Source organism: Patagioenas fasciata, chromosome 2, assembly GCF_037038585.1.
Source record: "Patagioenas fasciata isolate bPatFas1 chromosome 2, bPatFas1.hap1, whole genome shotgun sequence".
In the NCBI taxonomy this organism is placed as follows: Eukaryota; Metazoa; Chordata; class Aves; order Columbiformes; family Columbidae; genus Patagioenas; species Patagioenas fasciata.
Genome location: NC_092521.1, coordinates 94,312,227 through 94,324,094, shown reverse-complemented (window position 1 = coordinate 94,324,094; position 11,868 = coordinate 94,312,227). Strand labels below are relative to the sequence as shown.

The 11,868-nt window shown below is 44.4% G+C and overlaps 1 protein-coding gene across 1 annotated transcript; it reads right to left on the bottom strand.

Moving 5' to 3' along the window:
- Positions 1 to 6,559: 6,559 nt before the first annotated feature.
- EDN1 (endothelin 1) lies at positions 6,560 to 11,577 on the bottom strand. Its single transcript, XM_065831312.2, has 5 exons — positions 11,127 to 11,577; positions 10,763 to 10,916; positions 9,636 to 9,794; positions 9,259 to 9,366; positions 6,560 to 7,865 (listed from the first exon to the last, which is right to left on the bottom strand). Exons 1-5 carry the CDS (start codon positions 11,188 to 11,190, stop codon positions 7,727 to 7,729), a joined length of 624 nt encoding a protein of 207 aa, XP_065687384.1. The 5' UTR covers positions 11,191 to 11,577; the 3' UTR covers positions 6,560 to 7,726.
- Between the last annotated feature and the right edge of the window lie 291 nt (positions 11,578 to 11,868).

The following is an 11,868-nucleotide window of genomic DNA, read 5'->3' as shown; positions in this document are numbered from 1 at the left end:
CCTTTGCAAGGGCACCTACAGTTTGGCTCTTGTGACCAGAGCTCTGCTAGATTAAACGGGGACAAAAAAGGCAGACGTTGAGGCAGAGAGCCCCTTGAGCCTGGAGGTTTCTGACAACGGGAAGTGAATCCAAAATGTGTTGCACAACATCAGAAAGACCTTTGTTGCATTACATCACTACTTTACATGAGCACACACTTCCATGATTACAAGTACACATGCAGAGTCAGTAAATGCCTCAAGTTTTTCCCAGCGTACCCAGTTGCACACACACTTTGCAATATCTGATGATACAGTTATACAATCACATAATTTTATCACAATAGTATCTTTCTTATTTGCCATGTGGCTGGACTTAATTCTGTGCTTTTCTATGCTAACAGCTTCATTTGACAACTTCTTTTTTTTTCAAACCTAATTTTCATGTATAAGACACAGGTTTAATTAATTTGTAATGTGGACCGTCACAAACTTTCCAGTGAAGTGCAAACTGTTCACATATACAGGTTGTTCACATATGAACTTGCATACCTTAATCACATTTCATGGTTCTTCAGATGTTCACTGATCACAGGCTGAAAAAACAGCTATGATCACAGCTTCATACAGAAGCAGCTCACAAAAGCTATGCGTGGGCACCAAAACAACACAGAAATGCTTGAGAGAAGAAAGATAAACGGGTGGGGAAGGAAAAACTGTAGTTTGCTTAGAAAGTCGATCCCTGAGTATGTATAGACATTTATAGAAATGTTTCCAGAGAAAAAGAATTACTCAGCAGAAAGTAGTTAGTTCAAAGAATAAATTTTTACCATACAGCAATATGTAGCCAAGTTTCTGACTTGCCAACACCAGAACCAGCAATCCATAATCCATTGCCAATTCAGGGCAAAGGACGGCACCCACAGGGACTTTGTATTTCAGCCAGGTGAAAGATGTCCTTGTGCTTATGATCAAGCAGACTTGGGGTGAAGTAAAATTAAATTAAGAGTCTTAATGCACATAGTTTGCAAGCCACTAGAAAGCACATCACTGCAAAGCGTCCAGCTGAATGATGTAATGGTTAGCAGAGACCCAGGAGGAAAAACAGCAGGCCAAGACCTTAGCAAAAGTCACAAGATTTTAGAAAGATAAGGGAGTAAAATTTATGGAAAAATTAGGAAAATATTCTTCTAATGAATGCATAGAAGAAACATGGACAAAGGAGCTTCTGTGGAGGTATCTCTGTATTTCACAGTCATATGCTATATCTGCATGACTGATGCCCTGAAAAACCTCTGGGCTAGCAAAATTAGTGGTGTTCCTTCAAACTCACCTGGGTGATAACAGTTTAGTCCATCAAGAGGGAAACTGGGATGAGTGGACAGCTCTCCTGACTGAGATGCTTTCTCAGAAAAATCTGCTATGAGATACTGATAAAATCTGTGGGGTCATTTTGAGACCATACATATCAAAGGGGAGCCTGCAGGGCATTACCCAGGGCAAACCTGCAGCCATGCGGGAAAAGTGATTTACATTTCCAGGGGATGGAGCAGGGATGCTGGTGTGACTTGTGGCTTGTGGCCACCCTCCCTCCCATCCACTGAGCAGCATGCCGGCAGCAGCATCGCACAGGGTCAGCTCTGCACAGCCCAGCGATGATCACTCTTTTCAGCAGCATGTGTTCTTTGATCCCTGCTTGCCTTGCTATGTTATTAAGTGAGCAGCCTGATGGATGTGCTGCACAGCCCATGTGTGAGGAAAGAGATGTCTCCCCTGAGGTCTGATGAGACGTATATTCATGAGGGAAGAACCCATAAGACAGCCTCAAGGCACCCCTCCTGCAGATAATATCATGGTTCTTGTTTTGTGCATGCTTATGCTACTCAAGAGATGCTCACCAAAGTGGATGAGCAAGTTCACAGTATGAGAAAGCACAGGACAAGTCCTTACTTCCTTGAGGAGGGAGTTTGATCCTGCGAAGTCTCCAGCACCTTGCATCTTTTGAAGCTTCCAGGCAGTCTGTGTGCATTTACATGACCACTTTTTCATGAGCAGCTGATGGCCACAGAGTTAAACTCTTTGCAGGGCTGAGCCTTGGTATCGATTAAAACACTCATAAGAGGTCTCTGCTACTTGGAAGACCCTCCACAGGCAAATATACAATTTAAAGGCCTGCACATTACTGATAAAAATAGGACAAGCACCATTTGCCCAGTTTCTCTGTCCACTTCAATTTACTGTCTAGTGTGTGAGTATCACTGCTTTATACTCCTGTTAGAAATTAGAGAAGATGGAAATAAGAAGCAAAAGTAAAACAGATCTCTTGCAACAATAGGACAGAAATGAAGATGAAAAAGATGACAAGAGGAGGAGCTCTGGTCCATCAAAACACTCAATGCATGTGGCTATCTTTGCAAAAGAGGTCCTTAGGGACACTTCACCAAGTGCTTGACTGAGTTGTGTCTGTGAACAGTGATGGAGAAAGCAGAGGTAAATGTAAATCCAATATATATGACCAAAATAAAGTGCTGTTTTCTTCTTGCCAAACTAGGGGTTGGATTTGTTTCTAGTGACTGGCACATAACATACATTTTTTCCTTTAGCTAGAAAAAAGTTAGGTTTAAGTGTTTGTTTATGGTTGTTTGTTTGTTTTTTATTATTATTATTTCCTTGAGGGAAAAACACAACAGTATGGACTTTTACAGTTGGTGAACTCAAATCATTTCCGCAGACCCCAAAATAGTTGGAGAGGTCAATTAAACTGCAAATTCCACAGGGCTCATCCACTTCTGAATGCAGCTTTCTTGAGCCAGAGGCAAACTGCTCCATTGCTTTCAAAGGGATATTTATCTAATTTGTTACTAGAAAATCTTTGCAGGGGGGAAAGAAGAAAAGTGCCAAACCCAGAACAAGAGCAGCAAGAGCCTCTGGAGCCCTGAGCAAGCATCAGCAAATTGGTGTCCGTTTGTCCTCATCACAGCAATATCAGAAAGATCAAAGCTTTTCTGGGTCAAATTCTGCTCTCATTTTCACTGGCATAAATGATGCCTCTGAAGCTGAGGGAATTGTTGGCTGACTGACTGACTCAGTGGACTTCAGGCAGAATTCGGGTCTCCTTGACCTGACCAGGGCAGAGGAACGTGTCCCAGGCACACCACTAAGACATACCAGCTGATAGTTTAACCATATTGAGAAATAACAAAATAGGCTCCCCTATCATTTTGCACCTAGCTCAGATTTGATCAGAGATAAAAAATAAAGAAAGACATGTACACCCATTCTGGCTAAGTTTCCGAAATGTTGTTCACACAATGTTTACCTCAGGAAAAACGATTCTGCCACTATCTTTGTACTTTATCTGTAGCGGTCTGTCTCTTCGCATACTTACACTCGCCATCACAGCTTCCAAGCATTCTCCTCTAATTAATCAAAAACTCCATCCTTTTGTTTCCTAGATCACGAAGGAAGAACAGTAAGTTAAATAAAGATATCAGCGGAGCGTGGAAACTGGATTTCTACCCAAGGAGCCTAAGAATAGCACCACGATGCAGACAACATCAAAATTGATATGGTTTTATACACACAGAGGCAAACAGTTGAGTGTGAAGAACGTAAACACTAGATAGAACTCTAACAGTGGTTTATCCAGCTCATTCTGCGTCTGTAAATATAGAAGTGTGTTGTGGCGGCTAAATTTATCCTAATGTAAGGAAACATGAACAAAGAGGCTGGTATTTGACAACTTCTATAGGCAACGTTAGGACATCCTGCATGAATTATTTTGGGGCAGTTCATGATAACGTGGTACAGATTAGAGTTACCATTTCTGGAAAAATTAGGTCAGAATTATGTAGATAAGATGGAAAGAATTTCAGTAGCATTGTAGTATTTTCCTGACTCAAAGCCTGACTCACACGTTGAAGCTTTGTTTTATTGTATACCTTGTTTTGATATATAGTCAAAACAGCCTTTATCCGCAGAAAAGAAAAATAAACTGGCTGAGCAAGAAAGAATTATACACAACACTGAATAAAAACAAGTACAGCAAGCTTAATTTTGGAGAGACATAGTTGTCTTTTCCTGCGAAATTTTTTGCAGTTTGAGAAATGACTGTGCCAAACCCAGGAAAAAAAAAAGGAGGGATATACAATTTGGTAACAGCTCAGGAACATGGCCTCTCCTTGTTCTTCATCTGACCTGGAATTTCATCCATACATGAGACGTATTTTGTGACTTTTAAGAGTATGGCCATGGTGGAAAGCAGTGGCCTTCTTTTCTATATGTGTTCGTCCTTCTGAGATTTCATCCTGAATTAGAAAAACCTCTCACTTAAAAAGGAGATAGATTATGGCCGTGAAAGGTTTACTTTTTAAGAGAAAAAGCAGGATTAGTTCTACTCAGGAGAGTAAGAGTCCTGACTCTGCAGTCAGCACAGTATTTCCATTGGCTTCAGGTAGAATTTTTTTTCACTCAGGTCGTTTATCTTAAGTAAGAACGTAGTTTTATGCTGCCCTGTGTTCAGAGCCATAAACCCCAGCACATACCATGCCTCTCTTTTTTCACTGTGGGTTCTGGCCTGAGTTTTTTAATCTCTGCCATAGAGCTTGCTTTGAGAGGTAGCAAACCTCTGTGACAGATCCTGGTACTTGTATGCAAGCCAGCCTTAAGATAAAATGCTTCATCTCCCCTTTTGCTTATTCAGTCGGAGAAATAGACTATTAACTCCTGGATTTTGGTCCAAGTCGCGAACACAAACCAGGATAAGCTGCAGTTTATGCTCCTATACCAGAAGGTAGATAGCGTGGGGACAGGGGCAGGGGTGCATCCTCTTCTGCCCCTGACATGTGTAAATGGGCCCCTGCAGCAAAGCTGGTCAACATGAAATGTCTTCAGCAGCTCTGCCCAAAGCCTGCAAGCTCCTGGCATCGGGACATCTCATTCTTCTTATAGTCCTTGCATTGCCACTCAGGCTCAGTACTGTGCGCTGCTCTGACTTTACTTGCATGGTTCTGGGGACCATGCCTTCCCCAAAAGGCTAAGCGGGTGCCCTTTGCTACACAAAGCTGCAGTGTGAGCAAGCAGAGTGGTCAGTTTAGGGAGGAGAAAGGAAAGGAGGGTGAAAGCCAGATGTGGAGGCCAGGCATCAGCACAGAAAACCCTAGAAGGAACAGGTTTATTTTTAGCATGATCTCTCAAGAATGCCTAAAGCAGCTGGCCCTGAATTTGGGCTACTAAAACCTATCCATGGCACCATTTCACCCAGCCACCTACAAAATCTTGATAGCCAGTGTTAATAACAGCACAGGCTTTGCAGTGGTGCTCCTCCACTCTCAGAATCACTCCTCTCCTCCCGCTCCCTCTTGTGAGAGAAAATTAGGATGGGGATGCTGATGAACCACCCTTTCCCTGGCAGGGGCACCCCAACACCACCCGCTTGCCTGCCACTTTGGCTGGGTGAGAGGCAGCAGCTTGAGTACTTGCTTATTTTCATAGCTGAAGGAAACTACTGGGACGCGAAGAAACTGAAAACCAGGGAGAATTAGTGAGGCCTCCTCACCCCTGACAGAGGTCAAGGATTCATCTGCATCCCAAGCAGCTCGCGTGGGCAATGCAGGGATCAAAGGGTGGCTCCAGGGGCCGCATCATGCCCTGGAGAGGCACAGGGACAACCTGGTTTCTTCCTGCGGACTGGGCCAGGGTCTCCAGTCAAACCCAGGCTGCCAGCACTCCACTGAATCATGTAGCAGAACAGCCTGATGGAAAAGATAGTATGGGCTTTATTCAGCCTCATGGTGTTTGGGTGTGAAAAATGCTGCAAACAAATGAATATTGAACAAGAAATCCAGAACAATTTCAAAAATTTTTAATGGTGACTGCTGTCAGTGTTTGTATCACACACCTTGTATTTGTAAAAGATTAAAAACCATAAAACACACAGTTTTACCCGTGGACTAACTCTTGTGCTATTTTTTCCTATAGGATTGAAGATTATTAAATCAATCTATTTGCCTTAAGTGTCTTTCCAGCTATAACCATTTTAGGCCAATGTTTGAAGACATGCAAAGTTTGACTATTGCTCTAGCTCTTTTCTGGGCTTTGGCCAGGCACCATTGAAGTCTCCATCTTTATCTTCCATGAGCTGGGCTGAGTCTTTTAGGATGGCATGGTAATAAGTAGCATAACATTGCTCAGTTGAATATAGCCCACAAAGCAGTCACTAGTTCTCTAATTTATCTGTATCTATATCCAAGCCCCAATTTGCCATATTTTAATGGCACAGTAAATCCAACATTAAAGTTTGTACTACTGGATGAAAAATACATCAGCCTTGTGAGACTGCTGCTCCAGGACAAATTCACTTGGCCAATTCGATTCATTATGAAGTTTTGATGAGCAAGCTTGAAGCTGGAACAAGTATTCAGTATTTCAAGTATTTTGATGTTGTGATCTGGCTAACCTGACAGAAAGGCAATCATGTACACTCACTTCACCTAGGTCAGCTTTGTACGTGGGTCAATCTACTTCCATGATCCTGGAGCCCCAGCTTATGGAAAAGCAGGGCATATGAAAAACAAGCCGATACAGTAACTAAAAATATTTATTTATGAAGATATTTACCTTGATAGGCATAAAGCATCAAGATATTTACCTTGATAGGCATAAAGCATTTCCCAATTTCATACAGAAATACATAGAACATGCATAGACCAATATGGCCTAGTTCAATGTGTATTCAACATGGTAAATATAATGAAGCACTTGTGTGAATATAAATACAAAACATAAAAAATAAGCACATAAGATTCAATCTGTCAGCAAATTCAACAATGTGAACAAATTCCTGCTATAAACATTCACCCAATATTAGCCTTTTGACATAATTAAAAACAACCCTTTGTCTCAGCGCATTTCCACCAAACAAGCCACTGAATAAATCTCACAACAGCCTCTGGTACATCGCCACTTCAGTGCATTTTTGGTGGCATGTAAGACAAAACAACCTCTATTTTTAGAGCTTCAGTTAGCCAAATACCCTTGTTACAGGAAATCTAGTAGTGTCCTCTAGTTCTTATTTTATGTTGAAGAGTCCTTTGGTATCCAAAACCAAAGGACTTTGACTATGCAAACAACCACATCATCTAACCCACATTCAGATAACTCTGGTTGTACAAGTAAACTAGACCTCTGAAAAAAAGGCAAAGGGTTGCAGCTGATTAGCAAAGGCAATAACAAGGTGTAAAAATACTCTAGCAGGAGTGCAACAAACAGCACGCGAGGTAGACATGTATATATGCACAAAGTCCTGATTAAAGTAGTCCTGTGGCTTTCATTTTTGCATTTCGACCGAAAGACAGAGTTTTTAGCTTTGAAGTCTGTCCACTCAAATCTTGCTTTCTGTCCTTTCTAAGCACATCTGTGAGGTCTTCCTTGCAAGATGCTTTTGATGTGGACCCTGAAAACTGCCCAAGTGATGGGTAACATTCCAGAAGCAATATTGAAATGTTTCCTTCAGAAAGATGGCTTTTGGTGTATGGTACTGCGAATTCTCCTTCTCTACCCATCCATCTGAATTCCAAAATGATTACATCCTTTGCTTTTATACCTCCAAATAAGGAACTATCTTAGTGTTTTGCTCTGCTGCACAAACACTTGGACAGAGAAGCCCTTCACTGTCGTGGAATGTTAGAAGTCCAGAGAGAGTTTTGGTGATGCTTTGTGAGCGCATGTGATTTGGGTGATCTTCCCACTAGGATGCTTTCAGGCTTTCCCAGATGCTTTGCCTTTTGTTTGTCCTGTTATGTTTCAGTTTCCAACCTTTCTGGAGCTCAGCCTTCAGCTTTGCAATGCTGAAGGAAGCTTTGATACTGTTACCGATGGCTTCCAGCCTGCAAAAAATATACATTTATTGTTACAATAATGAAGATGCTTCTCCAGGATGAAGACATTCAGTTTTTGATTAAGTAACCTTCAGTCTAGATTCCTGCTATGGGATACTCAGTAACTGCTGATTGCTATGCCTCTGTCAGAAATACGCTATCTTAGGCCACTCAAAATACTGGATTCAGAATTTAAATGCAAATATTAAAATAAGTTAAAATATTCATTCAAAGATAGATGCTCTAGACTTCCTTAAACAGCATTTATCCAGTCAAGAGGTCTTTAGTGTTATTCTTTATGGCTGTTTTGTCTCTTTTAGGTAAACCTGATCCTGGTTCCAATGAATGGGTGCATTTTTCAAGTAAGTAAGTAAGCAAGCAAGGCCCCTTTTCAAAAGTGATTTAGGACTTCCACGGCCTAAGTCTCACTAAAAATCATCAGGCTACCTGCTCCCATAAACCCTGTTCTGCTTTTGAAAATAGCACTAGAGAGTCTTCTTTTGTACAGGCGAACTTCTGCATGCCACACTTCTACATGGGTGTATGGTCAAACACTGAGTGCCGGAGTTGATACAGCTGTGCTAACACTCTTCTTCAAAGCTGACTTCTCTGCGGGGTTCACGGCTGCACCAAGTGCAATGCATGTGTCTCTCAGCTGCACTGTGGAGTGATATTACTGCCTGCTGCCACTCAGCCTATTATGCACAGACCTCAAAGGGCAGTCCTGATTTACTCCTGATCTCAAATATTATATTGGGCTCAAATATTAATTTAGCCTTCATTTCCCCTTTCCTCAACCTTTTTGCAGTCATTTCCACCACTAACATGCCATGTTCATTTTACACAGGTTTATCAGTCAGTGCAAGAAATACGGCAGATAGAAATCTGCCTCCTGCATTCTAAAAAGCCAGCCACACCAGCCAAAAGAAACAATATATTCAAAATCTGGATAGACCAGTAACTTTTGGGGTTTTTTTCCCTGCAGTAAAATGGAGTAAAATATCTAACAAAAGTCATTCAGACTCAATTTCATTTTAGAATAGTTGGGATGTAATATTTTTTATTCATTAAGATAGTACATGATTGCACTAAAATGACAGGATCTATTAATTTCTGCCAGCATTTAATAATTTTATACTCTTCTGAAGTTCGGTTTATCTTTAGGCCAATAACTAAGACTGCTTCCTCTAGGCAAACAGAGGATGGTGGGCAGAGCTCAGCACCCCTGTCTTCACAAGCTAAGACGCCACTGCATGAAGAAAAGCCCTCAAGATATCCTCACCCATTCCTCCAAAACCCTTAAACTGAAGGCACCAGCAAAGCCCATGCTGACCATGAGGCAGGTGAACTGTGCTCTCTATTGCTACTCCGGGGAACTACAACAGGATAAGAAGAAACTCACCGCTTCATTTTCCTGCTGTCAAGAGGCTGTCGGCTCATACATTTGGATCCAATGCAATTGCCAGCTTTGTTGTGGTGACGAGAGGTTTTCTCCATTGTGGACTGAGCCCTGTTAAAAATGAAAAGACGCTGCTGTTAAAAAACACCCAAGCCTGCAGTCCACAAGGTGAGGCATTTCATCAACCACTTTACAAGGCATGTAATAAGCAATCTTTCTGGGCCAAACCATAGTATGTATCATAGCAGCATGAGCATTCAGGTAGGAGGCAAGGCTTTGGGGAGATTATTCACTCAACAAGTGCCAAAGTGAGTAAGTCTACCACAATCCATCCCTTTTACATGCATTGCCTTTTTAAAGAGTAGCAACAATAGACACACCAGAGATCTTTTCCTGTCTGGCAGAAGTTCAGACATTTCTTGTCCTTCTGGTCAGCACATCGGCATCTGCTGCTAGGTTCAGTGAGCATCTCTGGCATCTTGTCCTTCAGGGATCTTCTGGATCGAGAAGGGCCTCCGAGACCATACGGAACAGTCTTCCTATGATCAAAGAGACAACATGAAAGTCATTCAAATAATTCCATGGCTTCAAAACAGCAGGGTATTTTGGGCAATCTTATCAATGGAATTGATTGCATGAGCAAAGGTTGTGGGATTGGAATGCATTTTTGACCATACTTTCTCTGCGAATGTTTCTGATGACCCTGCAACATATTCATTAGCATGGATACTGACAAGGCTAATGATCTTTTAATTATGATTTCATAAGGTTACTGTGACTCCCTGTGCAATAGAAAGTAATAAAACCTCATCTCTTTGAACTTTGGTAACTGCCAACACTGAGAGAAGCAATAAGAGTCAGGAACAGATCCTCTCCACTCCAAGGAAACCCAGCAGCAGAACAAATCACGAAAGTCAGTGTTTGCAGCATTAGGTGAGGCTCTGGCTCACTAGTTTTTGGAGAGCAGAGCACAGAAAGGGATACTATACATAACTTTATTAACACGTAGGATGCATTAATTTGCAGCAGAGAGCAGCGAGGAGCCACCCTGTGTCAAAGTAAGCCTTCCAGCCTCCTAACTTGCTTGAAAGAAAAACGATCAGACAAATTGAGGCTGGCAAAATCATACTTTTGGTATTTTGTCTGCTTCTGATTCATAGCAAAAAGTATCCCGCAGCCCTTGCTGAGCAGCACCCAAAGGAAATACTTCTGCCCAGATTTTAGGAATGCAGGTGTGTTAGTGCTCTTAGGAGCTATCTCGTCAAACTAGGTGGTCAAATCCTGCTTGCTTTCTCTCCCGGTAGGAAGTCTCGTTGCTAAACTCAGAAAAGCAGGGGTGAAGAAGCAATAGCAGAGACCGCGCAAATAATTATTCCTTCCCCCCCTTCCCGTTTCAGCAGGGGGTTTCGTGGTTCTTCATTTTTCCCTTCCCCCCTGCCTTCTTCCAACCAAAACTGAACCCAGCGCTCGGCAACTGCCGAAGCCCCACCACGGTCCACTCACTCACTCGGGGGTGTTGATCCAGATGATGTCGAGGTGGCAGAAGTAGACGCACTCCTCGTCCAGCAGCGAAGAGCAGGAGCAGCGCCGGGCGCGGCGGTGCGCGGCGGCGGCAGCAGCAGCAGCGGGGGGCGGCACGGTGCCCGCCTCGGCTCCGGTGGCTGCAGGGAGGGAGCGGCAGAGCTCAGCACCCGCGGCAAAACACGCACCCCGCGCATCTCCGCCAGCAGCCCCTCCCGCCGCATCCCTCAGCCTCCCCGGGCTCCCCGGTGGCCCTCCCTGTCAGCCGGCACGGAGCCCGGCTGCCCCCCGGCAGCACCCCCGCATGGCCGGACCCAGGCGGCAGCGAGTGGCTGTGGGCCAGCACCTACCTGCCGGCAGCAGCTCTGGGAAGAGCACGAAGAGCAGCGAGACGATCATCTGGGAATAATCCATAGCAGGCAGCGAAGAGCGGACGGGAAAAAAATAAAATAAAATAAAAAAGAGAGGGGGGCGAAGGAAAAAAAGGAAAAAATTAATAAAAGAGAAAAAGAAGGACAAAGTCTCTCCCAGTGTCGGGACCGAGTGCAGTGTCCCGTTCTCTGCAGGGCACGGCGTGGGGGCAGGCAGCGGCTCGGTGCGCCCCTGCGCGTCTGGCTGGCGCGGCGGTCCCCGGCGGCCTTTTATAGCGAACCCCCATGGAGCGGGTAAACAGCCCCGGCGCTATTTTATCCCGAGACAATGTTATTCTGCTATTAGTCACCGCGCGGCAACGTGCGGGCCGAGATAAGGCCGGGCTGGAAAGGAAATCGCCTTCAAACTTCAGAGCGGCGGCGGCGGCGGCGGGCGGCCCGGGGGCGACCCCGGGGGCGGGGAACGGAGGGACGGGGCGGGGCGGGGCGGGGGAGCACCGGGGGCGGGCCGCTAGGGGGCGCCCTGCCGGGCCTGCCGCCTCGCACCTGGGGGCGAGCGGGGCCGCCCCAGCCGCCCGTCCCGGCGGCGGCCGGCGGGGCAGCATCGCCCTAACAACAGTAATTATTGTGATTATTGTCAGCGCTGTTGTTGTTATTTGAACAGCGGGGCGGACCGGGTGGTGGTGGCGTTTTTTTTCCGGCATGTTTCGTATTTGCTGCC